This window comes from Erpetoichthys calabaricus, chromosome 5, assembly GCF_900747795.2.
Source record: "Erpetoichthys calabaricus chromosome 5, fErpCal1.3, whole genome shotgun sequence".
Lineage (NCBI taxonomy): Eukaryota > Metazoa > Chordata > Cladistia > Polypteriformes > Polypteridae > Erpetoichthys > Erpetoichthys calabaricus.
In genome coordinates, this window is record NC_041398.2 from 240,661,516 (window position 1) to 240,681,120 (window position 19,605).

General features: G+C 38.6%; 1 protein-coding gene across 1 annotated transcript; it reads right to left on the bottom strand.

The window, feature by feature from the left end:
- Positions 1-1,763: 1,763 nt before the first annotated feature.
- rps3a (ribosomal protein S3A) lies at positions 1,764-14,596 on the bottom strand. Its single transcript, XM_028802706.1, has 6 exons — positions 14,464-14,596; positions 12,573-12,676; positions 11,252-11,439; positions 9,429-9,637; positions 3,606-3,715; positions 1,764-1,935 (listed from the first exon to the last, which is right to left on the bottom strand). Exons 1-6 carry the CDS (start codon positions 14,523-14,525, stop codon positions 1,808-1,810), a joined length of 801 nt encoding a protein of 266 aa, XP_028658539.1. The 5' UTR covers positions 14,526-14,596; the 3' UTR covers positions 1,764-1,807.
- Between the last annotated feature and the right edge of the window lie 5,009 nt (positions 14,597-19,605).

A 19,605-nucleotide genomic window follows, 5' to 3' on the forward strand; every position in this document is an offset into this window, starting at 1 on the left:
CGACCAAACTGCTGCGCTATGCTTAGTGACTTCAGTCGAAAAAAGAAACATTTCAGCAGGGTGCGGAATCTACATGGCAACTGGGCAAAATGACTACAATCAAGTTGAAGGACAAGCAAGACAGCAGACCAAACCCACCCAAGCATTGCTCACAAAGCAGCATTTGCCTCAGGGGACATGTGGAAGCCATCAAGCCTTACGCTATGGTACCCTGCAATAACCTAAAGGGTGTGGCCCATGTGTGGATGAATATAAAAAAAAAAGTATAAAAACAAGTGAACCAAAAAAAAAAAAAAACATCTCCTGTCCCGACTGCAACATTTTTTGGGGGGACGACACGGTTTCAAAATATCACATGGAGGATGCGCACTAAATCACTACACTATTTACGTTGACATTTTAGTATTTGTACATATGTTATCCATATTTCTTGTTGAAAAAAAATTAAAAATTGACTGAGGGTTAACATAACGCCAAGGCGGCTACTGAACAGCTGAAAATTCCACCCTGCAATGCACAATTAGTCTATAGTGGATTATAAGCAGCAGATTCATTCTACTTGTACCTACCTCAGATATTCTCTCAGAAATCAACCATTACAATTTCTTGTAACAGGGAGTGTGAAATAAAGGCATTTTTCAGATAAAACCCTAAAGTTCTACTCTGCATGTCACATTACACAGCAACATCTCAAGTCTTTGTAGCTACTTTCCAATTTACTGCATGTATTTAGTTCAGAAACTCATCTTACAAGGAGGAAGAGGGAACTTGTTTACCCCCCCCCCCCAATTTCACTGTTTCATTTATTAGGAACAATCCTGCGGTGGGTTGGCACCCTGCCCAGGATTGGTTCCTGCCTTGTGCACTGTGTTGGCTGGGATTGGCTCCAGCAGACCCCCGTGACCCTTTGGTTAGGATTCAGCGGGTTGGAAAATGGATGGATGGATGGATTTATTAGGAACAAAGTAAAGTCAGCATCACTGGCTGGAAGGCTATCACCTTCAAGCTTTGTCACTTTCCATAAATTTAAGTCACAGGATTATATAATCTTAGCAAGTTGTGATTGTCAGTGTTTTGTTCAACACACCCAGCAACCCAGTCCAACCAGTCTACATTCCTCAACAAAATCAGACAAAGTGAAAAGCTAAAGTTAGAGAAACCATAAATACTCCTCGAGAAGTTCAAAGCATACAGTGGAGTAATGAGGCACAAGGAAAAAGTAGCCACAGGGGTTTTGAGCTGACAAACGCGAGAGATATTCATTCATCTGTCGGATGCCTCATTGTTTATGTACCCCAACAGAATGGAAGAGGGAAAGAAAACGGGCAGAGACTGTGGCTGAACCTATAAGGTATTTGCTCTGCATCAGCTGTTAGGCAGCACAATATTACTGGTTGACATTTGGAAATGAAAAACTGCACTAAACAGTAGCCACAGTAGAGTCGTGCAATCTGGCATCACCAGTCATTTCAAGCTGTGTGAAGTGACTCACCCTGGCAAAAAGATCAGCTTCTGCACTCATCAAATTTGACAACCCCTCTGTGCCTGTAAGTCGCATAACATGCCACCAGCGTCCACTGCTCTTGAACCCTACCCTGCCCATATGCCCCAATCACAGTCTGGTAGTTGAATCAGCTTATTTTCACCATTCCAACACATGAAATGTTCTTAAATAGCCTAAGAAGCCTACTCGGATCAAAAATTTAGAAAAACGACAAATGACATGTGCTAGTTAAACCATGTTTGGTTATCAAGAGACAGTGTCCAAGTTTTTATATTTTATTAATCAATTGTGATTTGTGCATTTTTACACAGACTCCTGGACTGGGGGCTCATATCCATCAGCCCTTTCCACCTTTGCTCCGGTCTCATCTCCTGAAGGTTTGGTTGTGGTAGTGCTGCCACCTTCACCATGCAGCTCCATCAGCTTGCCCACTGAAAAGAGAAGGTTGGGGGGTTTAGACACATGTATTTGAATTACTTAATGGCCTAGACTTGAGGATTTTATATTTCATTATTTTAAAAGTGAAATTTCAAAACAACAGAGCCACGCACTTTCAAAATTCTGTAGCTTCAACTGATGACCGTTTCCAAAGCTCTACACACTTGAAAGCATTTTAATCTCTTATTTTAGTGGAAACCAAATCATCATGCCCTTGTTTATTATTCCAACTGTAGGATGTTTAATCAGATGGATAGGAAGCTCTCCCCATCCCTTTAATCAACACAATTTTAAGTTTTATGCAAGGAATCAGCAAAGCAGAAAAAACAAATTAGAAAGATGCTGGGGTACAGAGGGCACTTCTGAACTGTGTAAAGGAAACAGTCCAACTGAACATTAGGTCTGTGAAAAAAAACCATACATCCAAATCCGACTGAATAAGCTACTCACGACTCCCGACTGTGCATTTACCACCACTAAAAGAGCAGATATCCCTGAAGTTTGGCTCTCCTCTCGGCCATCATGCAACACCATATGGATTAGATTTCAATGAGCCATGCATGTGCACTTGTCACTTAAAAGGACATGCAAATATTCTCCTTAAACATGAATCTGATGATGCAAATTTTAGGTTAACTACAAGTAATTTGAGTTTACATTTGTTTGCCGACATGACATCAGTATGAAATCCACACCTGGCTCTAGAAGCATAGACAAGGTTGCAGAATTGGTAAGGGCAGTATCTCTGGACTCTGAAATCTCACAGAGTTGCTGCTTGGTAGACACTGGTGACAGCAGAATTGCAAGGCTCCATTCACCATTTGCTTTTGGCATCCCATATCTGTTAAGTCTTATTTTATAAGCAACCTTTACAACTTTCATGAAGCACCAATGTCTGATATAGCTTTAAAAGCATGGTACTGGAAACTTGCTACATCTTTCCTTTCAATATTCTACCACAAAAGATGTCAAGAAACACTTACTGTTTTATCACAAGACAATCCCTTTTCATTTTCTATACAATTTAACATCGGGTGTTCTTCACAAGATGAAATTTTTTAACCACACCTCAACAATGAGTTATGTCTTTACTTGTCAATTTTTAAAGTTTCTGCAATCATTTCTAAAATGATTACAAAATAGACAAAGTATGTATTTATGGCAAACTAGAGGAATGAAGTGTAGTGTACTTTTATCATCAACCCAGAAAGACCACATACTTCTACCTATTATAAAGAACCACACTGATCCAAAAACGGTCAGAGAACTGTTACCGCTGGAAAGCACACTTAAAAATATCTTTTCTAGGCATCATGCACCTCAACATCCATGTAACATTTTTAATAGGTTTAACATAATAAAACTACCATTTTTAGTTTATTTTTGGAATGGGAAAACTAAGATGGGACGCTGGCCTCATGTCAGTGGCACTATGTCAACCTTACCAGACACTGGTTATTCTTGAATAAACACTAGTAAAACTGTGACTGAGCAAAGAGGACAAAATGAAACACCAAAGCCTTTTATGAAATGGGAAGCTTCTTGTTCACCTGGAATAAACGTATGCATCTTATACAAACCTATGAAGATTATGGATGCCTAACCTTGATCATCAAAGCACAGCACATATCAAATGTAAAGAGTGTACAACATTACTACTTACATTCAAATTTGGGTTTCTTAAGCATCTTGACTTTCCTGACATACACATCGTGTAGTGGGTAGATAGACTGGCAGGCCTTCTCTATGTCTTTACCGACACTGTCTGGGATCCTATATACAAAAACAAAAAAAAAATATTCAGTAAGAGATGAAAGCTTAAAACTGCAGAGTGTGCATAGCACATGTATATGCTAAAAATACTTGTGTCTAAACCCAGTTTTCATATATATATAATTATATAAATGACTGGAGTTGTGGCTACTAAATTTTAAGTAATTTCTTAAACCAGGAACAATTATAGCCATTTCAAATAAATTTTAAAAAAAATGCTTAAATTGTTTTTAAAATGTTAACACTGCTGCTTCACTAAAGCTCACTAATATGGTACGCCACAGTATATATGCAATCAACAATAATCTAAAACAGAAGAGTTAAATATCTAGATGTGTTTAGCTGAACTTTTAGTACTAATAAAAGGTTGTGTTTGTCAAATACATCCCACTAAAAATGACATGGATGCACACTCCAACAGAAACTCAAGAAATCTTTCTCCATTCTCCAATGCTAGATCAAGAAAATCTATAAACAACTATAAGATTTTTTTAATTACACTGAAATTGAGCCCAGTGTACAATGAAGCTCCAGCTTTTCCAAGTTTACCAGCACTTCTGATCATACCAGAGACAGCTTTAATCTGTGATTTAACAATGAGGGGTTACAATTCAGCTTAGTACCTGGTGATTCTCATCAGTGAGTGACTGTTTTATACATATTTCTCCAAACCAGTAGCCTGCCTTTTAATTTGAAAAATTAAGTTATCTGAAATGGTATCCCACAGTTTTCAATGGAAGGTAGAGTGCCGCAGCTGGTATAGATGTATAGAACTTTTTTTCCCCCTCCACAGGGGTAAATCTGGCTTTTACAGAAGCTCTTTACATAAACCTAAAAAAAAGACAAGTAACTAGTAAATGAGCTCACAAACAAAAAGATAAACTAATATGGAGCTTCTATAAGAGCCTGCTGCTTGCAAAGCATCCAGAATGTCAAATTAGCCAGTGGGCACCACAGTGACGTAACAGGTAGTGCCACCACTTCACAGATCTCTGTCTTGTCATTTTGTGGGGTGTGGGTTTTACTTCCACATCCCACCAATTCGTTAGTCAATAATTGAAAACTGGTCCTGCACGGGTATGCGAGTGGACCCGGTGTTTTGACTTTTGCCCTGGGCTGGATCCAACTCTTGTCCTCAACTCGTACACTGGGCAAAGCACTCTTGAGAACAGAAGACCAGGATCAAATTCATTTACAGCACTTTTGGTCTTATTATGCCCTCTTAGCTCACTGCTCGCAACACAAAACAAAATGACTCCCAATACTGGGATTTGTTGGGTTAGTACTAGAAGATTTAAACACTATGTGAAGTTCAAATACAATTTCTTAGATCACCCAAATGTAAGCAGTTCTTTGCATGAACTTACTGAAGATCCATTTCCAGAGATTGCAGCTTCAGTTACAGGCCCATGTTAGTAAGCTGTCCACTGATTAAAGGTGCCTAAGTGGCAAATACTAAAAGATAATTTAGCTGAACATGGCCATCCCAATATTTTATTTACTAACACTGAATTAAAGTAGAAGATCATAAATCCATTTCTAGAAGAAGAATTTACATGATCAATTTTTTTTCCTTTTGCCGATGTACAGATGTATAGCACAGTAGCGGATCAGATGCACAACATTTCCTCCCTATTTTCTACCCATAAAGAAATGTGTTTTGCTCCAGAGCACCATTTTCAGCACTTGCTCTGCCCCTGGAGCCTGACCTACAACAGGGGTCCTCAGGTTCCGTCCTGGGGTACCATTGTGGATGGCAGGTTTTTATTTCAACCAGTTTCACAAATCAATGATTCGCTCCGATTTAACTGTTTAACTAGCTGGGCTTGTATCTTCACATTTGCATTCCTGAAAGTGCTCTAGCAAGATGTTTACATTAAGAAATTCACAAAGTTGTATTTTGTCATAGACATAGCTTTAAACACTAAACATTACCATTTTTTATTTCCCTTTTCTCTGTGGATTTGCTCCTTTAACCGAGTTCAAAAACTGACCGTGATGAACAGTGCAGAGATGAGTGAGAGGAAGGAGCAGCTTGTTTCTTCACTTTTGTGCTACTTGGCAAGAAGCCTAAATCAGAAGTTCAAGTAATTACTAGGGTTCATACCAACCAACCTCTGCATTTATCTGTACTCTTGCTTTCATTAAGCAAGCTGTTTTGCGAAATTATTTGGAATGAAAACCTGCCTCAGGGATATACCAGGACTGAACTTGAGAATCTCTAGCCCATGAAGAATCTAGCTAGACACATGGATTGATTGTCCGCAAAAATTAAAGCATGCGTGTCACAGAAATCTGAAAATGTTTATGAGATAAAACTATAGTACAAATTTCTAATGAGTGACACACTCTGACCTGTCATAATGTGATAAAAATACTTAGAGACCTGTTTTGCCATCCTGGCTAGTAAGAATTATGTGCACTTGACATCCATGTTGCAGCAAGCTCAGAAATAAAGGGGAAAGGGTTCATTCTTGGCACAAGAAACTAGGAAACAAACATTTGTAAGCATTTCTAATCATTGCAATTGTATAAAATACAAGTCAACCTTCAAAAGACATCTATTAAAAATGTAAAAATCCTACAAACCGTCCTGGCTCCCTTATTCATATTTAATTATAAGTAAATAACTGCTACGTATCGTATAGAAAAAACACAGTACGTCTAATGTATTGAACATACAAAAGTACTACCCCCTAAGCAATGAGTACAACATGGTTATGATCCTCTGATTACCTAGCATGGTCTTGAATGGCATTGCTGGTCAAAAGGCAAGTAGCAGAAGCCCAACTCCTATGGAACAATTTCAGATATTTACCCAAACAATTCAAAGCATTTACCAAGGATCGAAGAACAAGTACATCTCACTTGTACATAAACTGCCAAAAAACTGTTTCCAGAGTTAGAGTCCGTCACTAGCACATGCTTACTTCAGCCGAGGCAATTAAGAGTGACAAAAGTCCAATCAATCCTCCTTAACAGCTCTAGATGAGGACTGTGCATTAAATGGCTACAAAGTATGGAAAAATCTTGCTTGATACAACCACACGTTTCTATCACTGCACAAAGTGACATCCATTTTCTGAAACTGATGAAAAGTGCTTTATTCAGCACTAGAATGGATGTACATCGGAGAATAATCCAAATCACAGACAAAATTTCTATGAAATTCATTTTTTAAGAATCCAACTTATAGCCATAAATACAGAAATTGTAAAATGGACAGTATTAAATGTGAAAGCAATTAACAATAATGCAACATATATTATAAAATATTGCATTAATACATGAACTAAAACATGCTACTTGTTTCATAGCATACATACTACATGTTCTATAATGCCATCTTTCTTTTTTTTTTAGAGCTGGGTTTTGGAGCTTTAGGAAGAGAGAGGTTAATTAAATGGTAACCAACCAGAATATTCACAAATTTGTCTATACGTAATTGGGAAGCTTGTTAATGGTCTATTTATTCAAGAAACAAGGGGAGAGTGATGGAGAATTGCAGAAAAAAAATTAGTAAACCACTTCCTATGTCTCCATACACGAGATGGAGAACTGGCATCCACAGAGAAAGAAGACCCTTGGATTCAGTGTCTGGAAACAGCATGTCTTATTCTCCAAGACAAAGTATAACTCTCATAAGGTCTCTTCTCGAATATTAAAGCCAACTAAGGTTATGTGGTAAACCGGTACAGGAAAAGTACACAAAAACCAGATTTAAAGAAAGAACAAAGCTAGGATTCCACGATATTCAGCTCCTAAGTAAAAGTCACCTCTCCTCTCAATATTCCCAAATCCAGTCAATCACTACTTAGATGTTGAAAATCATTTTCAAACGAGACACACATCCCTTCCCAGCTTTAGTGCTTCCTTGCAATTGGGACTTCTTGAGAAACCCCTTGATTGCTTCAACATGAGAAACTTCATGGCTATCAAAAGGCAAGTGGAATATAGCGCTTCCCTGGTAAGATAGACGTAAAAAGGTTTTTATCTCAAATGGGATAGAGCAGTGAGAGTAGGGCTATGTGATTACTGTTATCTCCGACTTTCAATTTTCAAATCACAAGAGCAGTCATTTTAATTAGTCGACACACCACAAAGAATTAAAGCACTGTCTGCCCAGTCTGTGAAGTCCACTACCAACCTTCCAAATCTGCTTATCAGAATGTAAATATATGAAAAAACACACTCCAATAGCAAGCATGTGATACACTAATGCATAAGATCCAACTACTTGTAGGATCTGCCAATAAGAACAAAAAAAAACACCACAGTAGAATTAAAAACTTCCAACAGATTCTGGTATAAAAGTATTTGTATATACTTTTCATACTGAAACATTTTTAAATAAGTATTCAATATATTAAGGTTCCAGGGAAAAAAGTTGAAGTCTGACAAGATTATTATTAATGTTGCATGAATTATAGATGAGAAATCAACAGATCTCACAAAAAAAGTAAATTGTGCCCTTCCATTACATCAGCTTCTCAAATGGATTAAAGGGCAGTTTTCCTCTCGCGGTCTCCCCTCTCATGCTGCAGCTGACAAAACACAGCCTTTTCCGGTCATCCTTTGCTGTATCAAAACACCCACTTTAAAAAGCATCCTTCAACTCTTCAAAAGGTGGTTAGGAGACCCATAGTACAGAAGCCTCTCCATAAAAATCAAATATATTACATATATGTTTCCTTAAATTTTACTTGTGATTACTTCTTTGCTCACTGTTTATCAGGCAAGTTTAACACAGAGGGCTGAACAGGGCTTTAAGTAAGGCTCAATTTCATTGAACATAAAGGAAACCTCTTGTGCAGGTCCATTCTGAAAAAGCAGGTGGGTTTGCTGCACTGGTGAGGAGGCCGTTTTAGACATAAAAATACTTTCTACAGTCCAAACAACACACTGCACTTTATATTCCAAATAAGCATGTGTACTGCCAAACAAAACCATTACAGAGTAATTAAGGATAATATCAATGACTTCCCTAAAATAGCATTTAATAACAATGAATACAATTTATTAACCAAACCCATAAAAGCCATTCTTTGGTGTGGATCAGCAACTGAAATAATTCCATTGTACCGGACAAAGATCTGGTATAAAGAAATTTGGAAAGACCAGGCTTCTAGTACTGACACTATTTACCAGTTATACTTTCAAATGCAATTTAATAAAGGTTAATTCATGATTTTCCATATGTCAATGGGTTACTACTGACTCAAAAGAAAAGTTTGTTTTCTGTTGCTCATTATTTGTGGCTAAAGCCTTAAAATATACCCCCCTTCATGATCTTCTATTACTGTGGAGACCAGAAAAGGTGAAAGCTTGTGCATATTTGGTTCTGGAATAAGGAAGCAAATGCAAGTTTCAAAACACAAATTTATACAACCACAAGCATATGATCTTTATGGAAACTAATATAAATTTTTGGAATAAAAATATCTGAGTTTACAGCTGCTCAAATTCATGATTTGCAATTCTACCAGATTAGAGGTAAAATACTGTGTTGGGGCTCAATATCAATCCACTCAGCATTCAAAACACGATTCTGTCACAAAAAAATATGGAAATTGACTATGAACTCGCACAGTGCCAGATATGCAAAGTCTGAGCAAATACATAACTCAAAATGCATTTCCTTTCCACAAACATTACCTATGCCCAACCATTGAGAGTAGACTGAATTGTTACTAATGGGAAAAAAAGGACTTACAACTTGTTAACAACTTCTTTCAGATCATTGGTCTGTACTTCTCGTGTCATGATTTCCATCATTTTCTTGCGGATCTGACGGACTTGCTGATGCTGAGCATAAGAGGTTTTGCGGATTTGGTTGGCACGTTTTTTGGTGAACCCAACACAGAAAAGACGAAGAAGATATCCATCTGTGGTTTTAACATCAACATGTGCCTCAATCATGGTCTAAAGGAAAGAGTTTAAAAAGGGAAAAAAATTAATATCTGCTCTCTTACAGTTTATAAGTGTTGAATAAATCGAGTATTAGAAAGGTCAGCTAAAAAAATATCTTAAAGGATTAGATTAATCCACAGATCTACCATAAACAACTGATTACGCTACTATTCAGATTCAGTAGTTGTATGAAGTTTGTTATGGAATGAAAAAATAACTCCATTCACAAAACCATGAAGGAGCATATTAAAACCAATCTTATTCATGTTTAAGATAAATTAAATATTGAAAAAATTTTCGTGCAACTCGTTTCACATAATCCACGTCCAATTAACATTTACTTCTTAAAAACTCTGCATTAAATGTAAACATGAAAGATGTAGTTCTCACAATGATGTGCATTTGAATTAAAAATCTGCCTCTCCCCCTCACTCACTAATGAACTAACTGGTCTTTATCAGTTTTACCATAAATGGATATGTGGATTATGCAACATGAGGCACATGGGAGTTGGTCACCTTTTGATCACCATGAGTTGGAATATTCAATATTCAATTTGTACGCAAAAACATTATTGAATTTATTTCTCAGCTACAACTACAAACCACATGGGGAGAGTAACATTTTAAAAAATATTTCTGGTGGAGCAATCCTTTAAATGAAAGTCACTACCTATTATAATATTTTACACATGAGACTGGTGTGAGGGTCTTCCATGAAGTTTGTCATCTTAATGATTTACATCAGTTAATGTGCACTTCATACCAACGGTGTATATAATTTAGCCAAAATACATTTACACCAAATATTAAAATGAGTCTAGTATGTGCATTGTGTCTGGGTGGAAACTGGTCCATACACTTACACAGCAGTCTTGTTGTGTACAAGTTGAGGGTTTGGAGGTTGCTACTAGTCTGTAGTTGGAATGTAAATCAGCTACCTGTAATGCCCAAACAAATTGCCATAAAAAACTTGTGTTTCAGCATGATGCCAAAGATGTGGCAGACTCAGTTAAGCGAATTTCAACCTCTGCCTGACTGGTTCAATTCTATCTTCTGTTATGGTCTTACACTGAACCTACACTACCTCTAACTCATCAGCTGGGCAATACTCACCGATTCTAAAACTTCAGACCATTAAGGAAGTTTCTTGTAACTATTCACTTCAATATTCCCATCTTTAACTGCATCATGATTTTAAAAGGTCTAATAAATAGCCTGATGCTATCAGTAAATGTGTTTGTTGTGTGGTACTAAGAGAAGAGAGGTTAGGAAATTAGACAGTGACAAATGAAAGTTAAGAATAATGCTAACCAGTTATTCGATGGAAGATGACCGGAAGGTGCACTTACTGAAGACCTTTCCTGTAACAACTGGCATTTTTGGAGAAGAACAATTGGAAATAATGCCATAAAGCATGAAACACAGCGGTTGCCTTTATAGAAAACTTAAGTGTACAGAACTATAATTCTTCCTTTACTCTCGACTTAAGCCTGTCTCCATGTACTTGGGAGTTAACTTCAATTAGTATTGCACCGCAAAAAAACACACTTTTTGTTAAAGAAAAACAAAAGATACCATTAAATAATTTCCCATTCACAGCATAAAACATTGCCATACTGCTCACCTGCCATTTCTTCACCATGGAGCACATTTTGTCCCTTGTGAGATCCATTCCATGGAAGTTGGTCAAACAGTTTTTCCCTTGAACGTCTTCGGTAATCAGCTTGAACTTGCGGAAGGCAACCTCATCATTCTGCAGGTCGGCAAGACTGACCTCAAACACACGGCCTTTCAGGCCATCTGAGGCAATTTCTGTGTGTAACGGAGACATTTATGAAACACTGGTCTCTAAGATCATTTCCATAAATAATGCTGTATAGGAACATCAGTACGATCTCCAAGAGAGCAATCACGGTTTCCTCATTTGGGACCAAAACTAATACATCATCATATACTTCCACTGAAAAATATAGACCAAGTATAAACTTTCTGTAAAACATAATGCAACAGCAAATGCAGTAGCAGTAGTAAAAATGATAAAATGGCAGGTCTCTGGCTTAACATGCAAGGAAGTGCAAAGAGCTAAGGGTTTAAAGGTATACACAACGGAAAAAATGTTTTTATACATCTCCTCTCTCTCTCATATATATCTATATCAATCATATGCCACTTTCCCCATTTGGTTTGTAATGGTTTCATTGAATATCTATGGAGAATAATGTTAAACCAAACAACACCAAAACATCCATGAAAAACCTTACTCATGTCACAATATCCAGATGCCAAGTCATCCTGTAGTATGCTCACTATAAGCAAAACACATGCAGTTTTTGCTACAATGCTGATAAATTACATAATCACTGCAGTAAACTAACGGGAAATGTGTTCGAACGAGATCAAGCCTTTGAAGATCCAACTCAAAGCTCTGATTTTCATTGGTCAAGAGCCACATCTCCCATGAAGATTCAAGAGCCACATCTCCTATGAAGATTACATGAAATGAGTAACAAGTTTATGGATGTTTACAATACTGTTTACGGTTGTCCAGCACTGGTTTCCAGAGATGACCATTCTAACAGAAACTTTAATACCTCCCTTCTCCATAAAAATATGACAAGAAAATTTGTCAGACATCACTGTAAACCACATAGGGTGAGAAACAAAAAGATATTTTTGGTTAGAGTATTCTTTTGACCACAAATCAAATGGTGAACCAACATCTTTGCAAGTTTGGTATTGCACTGTTAAGCAGGGTAGTCGTGTAATCAAAACATGCCGTCTTTACCCATTGGCAGGTTCAACAGACAATGGTACAGTTTAATATGTAATATTTTCCTTAAATACACAAATACACAGAGAGATTTCCATTGTCCCTGCTGAGTAAACTCATGCTTTACACAATTCAAGACAAGCTAAAAACTACAAAAGTAAAACAGATAACTTACTGGTTCCCTGAGTCCTGGTAACCAAGGTCTTTCCGATGTTTCTAATGTTGAACATGGCTGGTGCCTTAACATCATACCAGTCTTTCTTGGAGAAGGGGTCGACTCTGAAATCAGTTAAAAAAAAAAAAATCTTAATTACTTCAGTCCATTATCAAACTAAGAAGAATTGATAAATGAGAGAAGACCATTCAGACCATTAAGCTAGTCTGTTTAAATAATACCTGAGCTGTCTGAATCTCTCAATCAGACAATTCTGATTAAAGGTTGTCAAGGTTCTGCTTCAACTACAAGGCTGGTTAGTTTTCCCCAATCCCTTCCAACTCCTTGCATAAAGAGATGCTTTCTATGATCAGTCCTAAATAAATACATTTTCCCTTAATCTCCACTGGTATCCAAGAAAGTAATTCACGGACTGTTAAATTGAAACAATTCCTAGTGGATCTAGTGGGTCAATGCCTTCAAGAATTCTGAAGGCCTGAATTCAATAGCCCACACAGTGTTTTCTGCTTGAGACTAAACAGGTTTAATTTTCAGAGTCTGTCAACAATACAACATGTCCTTAACATCCTTCACGTTCTAGGTTGCACTTGACTACTCTCCTCTGCAAAGTTTCTTTCTTGTATTGTGGCGACCAGAACTGCACACAATACTCCATTAAATAGTCTGAGCACACCATCTCTTAATTTATATTAACAGTTTTTACAGTATAATCTAACATTTTACTTGCTGTTTTAATTTTCACTGCATTGCTAAGACAGAAATGCTTGCAAATAAACCCCCTAGATCCTTTTTAGAGACTGCTTCCTGTACGTCAGGGTCTCCTAAATTGTATTGATAATGGATGGATTCCTTTTCCCCCACGTGAGTCACTTTTCTACATTAAACTGTATTTTCTAAGTGTTCATGTCTGAAGCTTCTCCAAATATTTCTGGAATTGTTTTGCTGCCTTCTCAACCAACTTAATACATTAGGCACAAAATGTAAACCAATTTTCTTGCATACCTAGTGACAGTTTTGTAACAAAAGTAAGCACCACCAAAGTTAGTTCTGCGCTTTGGGAAACAAAAATATGAGGCGCACAATCGTGGTTGAATCTATAACGAGTTCCATTAGTTTACATACACATGCGGGCACTTAAATTCAAAAACCTTTATAATTACTTCTATTTTTTTTTTTAACTAAATTTTAATAAATTATACATCAACCAGCCATTCATTCCTACTGCAAGAATAAGGAGACAGCACATGTCTGTCAATCAAACTTAAAAACCGTCAAGACGTATGAATGAAATGTAAGTTTCCCAAAAAGGTCTTTCCCCCAATACTTGTCAAGTTCCACTTTTAATAAGCAAATGTCGAACTCAATAATTTGCAGATCTTAATACCAAACTCCGTTAAGGCAATCAAGTCAACCAAAGAAGTGACGCTGTTTGGAAACCAGACAAACCGACAAGCCAAAGCACCACGGCGAACATTTCCACCATCAATAATTCTGCCAAACAGAAGAAAACACGCTTCTCTGAGTAATCGGTTCACAAACACGCGGACACACGAATTCTGCAGTCCTTGACTGAGGCCTCCAACACATTGCTAGGTGCAATGGTCGCTTTATTATTTTACTGTTGTTTTGGTCATTTCTCTCTCCTCCTTCATTAGTTTCAGGAAACAGAACAAACTAACCTCTACGGACAGCATAGTAAAAGTGACAATTTTGAAAATAAAGTGTTTCAACACATTAGTCTACATGGCGGCGGCCCATAAGGGTAAGCGGCACCTTCGTAGAACCATCCCGTTAATATCGCTGCCATCACATTAAATCTCGTAGCACAAGCTACCTGCCTGTACTACTAGAACTTTCAATGTTTTCTTAGACTCGTATTAACTGGACTTACACTTTCTTTTTGGCCCCTTTTTTGCCTCCTTTAGTCAACCTCTTATTCTTGCCGACTGCCATGTTGGATGCAGTGAGTAAAAGAGGAGGAAATCAGCAGCAACGCGAGAATTTACAACGCACTTCGCGCGGTAGAAAATCCCGCGAGAGGTCAGTTACAGGAAGTTGCGTGATCGCGGCGACGTCGGTCGGTATAGTAATGCAATTTCTGCAGATGTTAAAATCTTAAATTATTGTAGGACACACGAAAAGAAGAATTTTTAACTTTAGTGTATATATACTGTTAAAAACATCGAAAAATATTACATACAGAAAGAATTACTAGCAACGGAGAAGGCTATTTAACAAGAAAGACCTTCAAGTGAACTTCTTCAGCTTTAGTGGCTGCTCAAGACCTTCTTTAAAATCGCAATCCAGTTACATTTCTGTACTGTTTGTGAGAGTATATCCGTTAATTTTGTTTATTTATTACCTCACTCTACAGAAACCTTCTAAAACTTAATTTTTACACAATGATTACTCATATAATCTGACAGAAGTGCGGGAAACCTTGACCGGGCTGCTGTTTTTGTAATATACAGAATGGGGCAGATCTATATAGAACTTTATTTGTCTCCAGGGGGATATTTGGATTTTTACAGAAGCTGTTCAAATAAATACATAAATAGGTAGATTAGTAAGTAAATAACTAAATTAAATAAATATACATGCACCAGATTGACAATAAAGCAAGAAAATTAAAAAAGAGAACTTCTGACTTGGCTGTCAGACTCACAGCCATGTATTATGCAGATGTATTGCTGTTGGTATGAAGGAGCCACCATCGCGTTTCTTGACACACTTCTGCTGAATGATTCGTTGGCTAAAAGTCCTCAGTATTAGTGTGTCAGAGAGGGGATGTGCAGCATTGCTCATAATGGCACTCAGTTTTATCTTTATTCTCTGCTTCCCTACTAACTCAATGAGGTCCAGAGTGCATCCTGTAACTGAGCTTGCCCTTTTAATGAGCTTGTTGATTCAGTGGGCCTCTCTTGAATGATGTTACCAGCCCACCACACCTCAGCTTAGAAAATCACACGGACCATCACTGAATTATCGAAGATGTGAAGGATGTCATTCAGAGCCATTTCAGCCTCCAGGCTCCACTTTCTCACTATTCTGGTGGTAACAGGTTGCAGTCTAATAATAATAGGCTTATAGTTTGAAATAAGATGAATCAGGTTGTAGTAGTAGGTATTAGACATTGTGAACCACCAGGACATGTACAGCCGCCCTAACCTGACACAGACAGGCAAAGACACAAGTGCAATACACAACACATTTTATTTAACAGAGGAGAGGCGCTTTTCTATCTCCCCAGAGCATAGCACAGTATAACGCACAACAATACAAATCTCAGTCCTTTTCTTCTCTTCTCTTCTTCTCTCAATCAGTCCTTCCACCTTCACTCCCAACTCTGCCTTCTCGAATGGAGTGAGGCGGCTTTTATTCAGCTCCTGGAAGTCCTCCAGGTGGCTCATCAGTGTTACATGGAATCACTCCGAGGTGTGGTGGAAGTCCACTTTCGGGTTCTGTAGCTCCCCCTGGCGGCCCCCACGGAACCCAACAGGGCTGTACCAAACTCCAGCTCCCAGTGTGGCCTGCAGAAATCCGAGGTGCCACAGCCACCCAGGAGGGTTGCCTTCTAGCATCCCAGGGGAGGTATTGCCTTACCGATGCTCTCTCCCCTGGTCCTTCCATTCTGTTGGTGTACCGGCCGGGTAATGTCTGTGGCCACCTGTCACAACATATATAAAGGAAAGACCTGTGTACTGTATATGTGTGTGTGTGTGTGTGTGTGTGTGTATGGAGCAGTCTGCTCCACTCACGTTCAACCATATCCACTAGATAGCGCATGCACGCTTTAAAATTTTTTCAGCTCTTGCATGCACCTCAGTTCTCCCTACAAAAGACACGTGTGTGTATGTGTGTGTGTGTGTGTGTGTGTATGGAGCAGCCCGCTCTGCTCATGCTCAACCACAGCCACAGGAGTTGGTGTGAATTCTACAGAAGATGTAGAAGCTTATACAAGTGTGACTTGCACTTGGTGAGATGCTGCATGCATACACTTTTACATTTTTTCGGTGCTTGCATGCACCTCACATCTCATTCAACCCAAGCAGACAAACTCAGCCTTGTGGCACATGCATTTTGTACGTTCACACAACGAGCTACCATACATTTGCCGGTGACAGGTACCAGCCTGTCCTGCTCATTTTGTGTCACAGCTGCACTTGACTACATGTCCGTCTCAAACAAGATATGACCTGTCCCGGCCCACTTAGCTGACGCCTCTGCCAGTTCACCAATATAGTAAAACTGCTGGGGAGTCCTTTTGTCCTGAAGACCATACACAGCTAGTACAGCATTTATTCATACTTACCTATGGACTTTTTTTTTCTTAAGAAGTAAGTATTTGAGAGGAAGCCCTACATAGTGGATAAACTGAAGAAGTTTATCTTGCAAGCATTTATGGAAATTGATGCTAACCAGAATTTGTGTCAAACAGTATCAGAGACAGGTTCCAGGAATGTTGCAAAGTTGATGGAGGACATTTCAAGCACCTAAGAAGCTAAACATGACCTGATCTGTGCTGTATACTACTCAGTACCTGTAAAATAATAAAAATAATAAATATTGTATACCTATTTTTGGCCCACCCTGTAGCTGTGAATGTGCATTTTTGCTGAAGTCTCTTGTGAACACTGCCTTTCATGTCTCTGTGTTTCCCCCATTACTGAACTGATAGTGTTCTTTCTCCACCATTGTGTCTTGTTGGTAACAATTGTTTTAGAATTGGCGATATATACTGTAAGAGAGATTCAACAGGAGAGCTTATTCAGTTTTATTCTTATGGTTGCTCTTTACAGTTGGTCTTGCTTAGTTTCATAGCCTTGTTTGGTTTATCTTTAACATTCCAAGATTCTGAGTTGGATTTGATTGTAGACTGGACCCTTTTTGGTGTGGAAAGGTGCAAAATGAAGAAGAGAGGGAACGGATAGGAGGGGTAGTTCAGCATGGTGATTGATGATTCCAGGGTTTTATTTGTTGTTGGAATGAGAAAAAAAGTAAGAATAAAGAAATTCACCTTGCAGCAACCCTGTTGTGTTTCTTTGCTCCCCTTGAGAGACTTGGATATTCAGATTGTTACAAAAAATTAGTGACAGAGTGGTGGTAGCAGTGGGATGAACTCACACCTCCAAAGATACAGGAACCTCAATCCAGGTCTTCCTCCTCATTTCAATATGTTTTCTCTATGACAACTTATTGGGGCTGCCCATAAGGTTCAAAGATTTTATCACCTGATAAGTGATGAGATTTTGAAATATGGAACTTCTTCCATATTTTTTAGTTGCTCAGTTCTTTCACAGCAAAGCACTATTGAAGCATAATTTCCTATTGTTTTGTTCTTATGGTTTATATCTCCTATTGTGATGTGTATTAATGATAATGTTTTTAGTTATTTAAGGCAGACTTATTTTACTTAAACATTTGGTTAAGAAACAAAGATGTTTCAAATTGTGTCAGGGATAAAATGTAGCCTTGTTTGCTTTAGATTAAATAATACAATGTTCTGAGTTGGGTTTGTTTCTAGATGGCAGAGTGACTCCTTTTATGTGGGACTTCCAGCACTACATTATTGCACACTGAAGGCATTTCTGGGACACACAAAAGCTTTATGAAGCAGGAAGGTTCTCTTCCCACAGCGCCCACAGGCACCCAAGGACCTATATAGGGTTGTACTAATGCATTACAATTCCCTAGAAGCCCCAGGGAAGTCCAGGATGAGAGTAAGCCAAAGACCTATCGCGCTGGGGAATAAATTGTTCACAATATTCAACCACCCCCATTATTCGTTCATCCTGATTGAGACAGAAATCGGGGATCATCCCAGCCAGGTTGCACCTCCATTCCTGTGGTCTTTCCATTATGGTCTCCCGGCTAGGTAGGGAATCATCTTCCTTGCCAGTTAGAACGTCAGTACATCCTCTCCAGCACTTACAACACTTACTAACAGAAAATGACTCTTTAATGTCAAATTGTCTTTAGAAGTCATAGAACTAGTTCAATGGAGTTCACCTGTCTGGGGTTTCAGTGGTATAAATGTACCTGCATGTGAAAGGACCAACTTGTGGTGAGCCAGTATGATGGCCTAACCTACACAATGAAGACAAAAGAACACTCCAAGCAATTCGATGAAAAGCACAAGTCAAAGGATGGAGTCAAGTCACTGAATATTCGTTGACGTCCAGCTAAATCAATCATTAAAGAATAGAGAGAGCATGGCACAGCTGTAAATCTGCTGGAACAGGCTGTCCACAAAAACTGACTGATCTTGTAAGAAGAACACAAGTGAGGAAAGTCACCAAGAGACTTCTCAGAACTGTGAAGGAGTGACAAGCTACAGTGGATCAAATTGAAGATACTGTGCAGCCAGCAACTGTTGTTGCAGCTTTATGGGAAAGTAGCAACAGGAAAAAACACACAGGACATCTCGGCACAAGGTACAAGTCAGCTGCAAGAAGGATTTGTGATCCAATGAGATTAAAATTGATCTTTTTGGCCTTCAGACTGTAACCAGTGTTTCGCTGTAAATTATCAAAACACACCATCTCCAATGGATGGTTTGTCAGGGTAAAAGGAAAGCAGCAGAATAAATTAAAATCCTGGAGAAAAACCTGATGTACTCCGCAAGAAAACCTGCACCTTGGGAGAAGATTTGTGTTCCAGTAAGGCAACGACCCCAAGCATAAGGCCAAAGCTACATGGGAATGGCCGATAAACAACAATGATAATGTCCTGGAGGGGCCGAGTCAGAGTCCAAATCTCGTTCCAAATGAGAATTTCTGGCTGGACTTGAAGAAGGTTGATTACTCCTGACAGAGTTTGAGCAGTTTTGCAAAGAGAAATGAAGAGAAATGTCGATATCCAGATGTGCAAAGTTGATAGAACAAGAGACCTGCATACACAGACAGAAGGCTGTCATGGCTGCCATTTACTAAGTACCGACTTGAAGGGGTGAGTTATCCGTCCGTCCGTTTTACAACCCGCTGAATCCGAACACAGGGTCACGGGGGTCTGCTGGAGCCAATCCCAGGCAACA

Excerpts from the sequence above, each read along its gene's own strand:
- rps3a (XM_028802706.1), bottom strand. The coding sequence starts at position 14,525 with ATGGCAGTCGGCAAGAATAAGAGGTTGACTAAAGGAGGCAAAAAAGGG. Across the intron at positions 12,677-14,463 it reads AAAGGGGCCAAAAAGAAAGT|AGTCGACCCCTTCTCCAAGA; the intron begins GTAAGTCCAGTT and ends AACTGATTTCAG. Across the intron at positions 9,638-11,251 it reads CCATGGTGAAGAAATGGCAG|ACCATGATTGAGGCACATGT; the intron begins GTGAGCAGTATG and ends TCTTTCCTTTAG.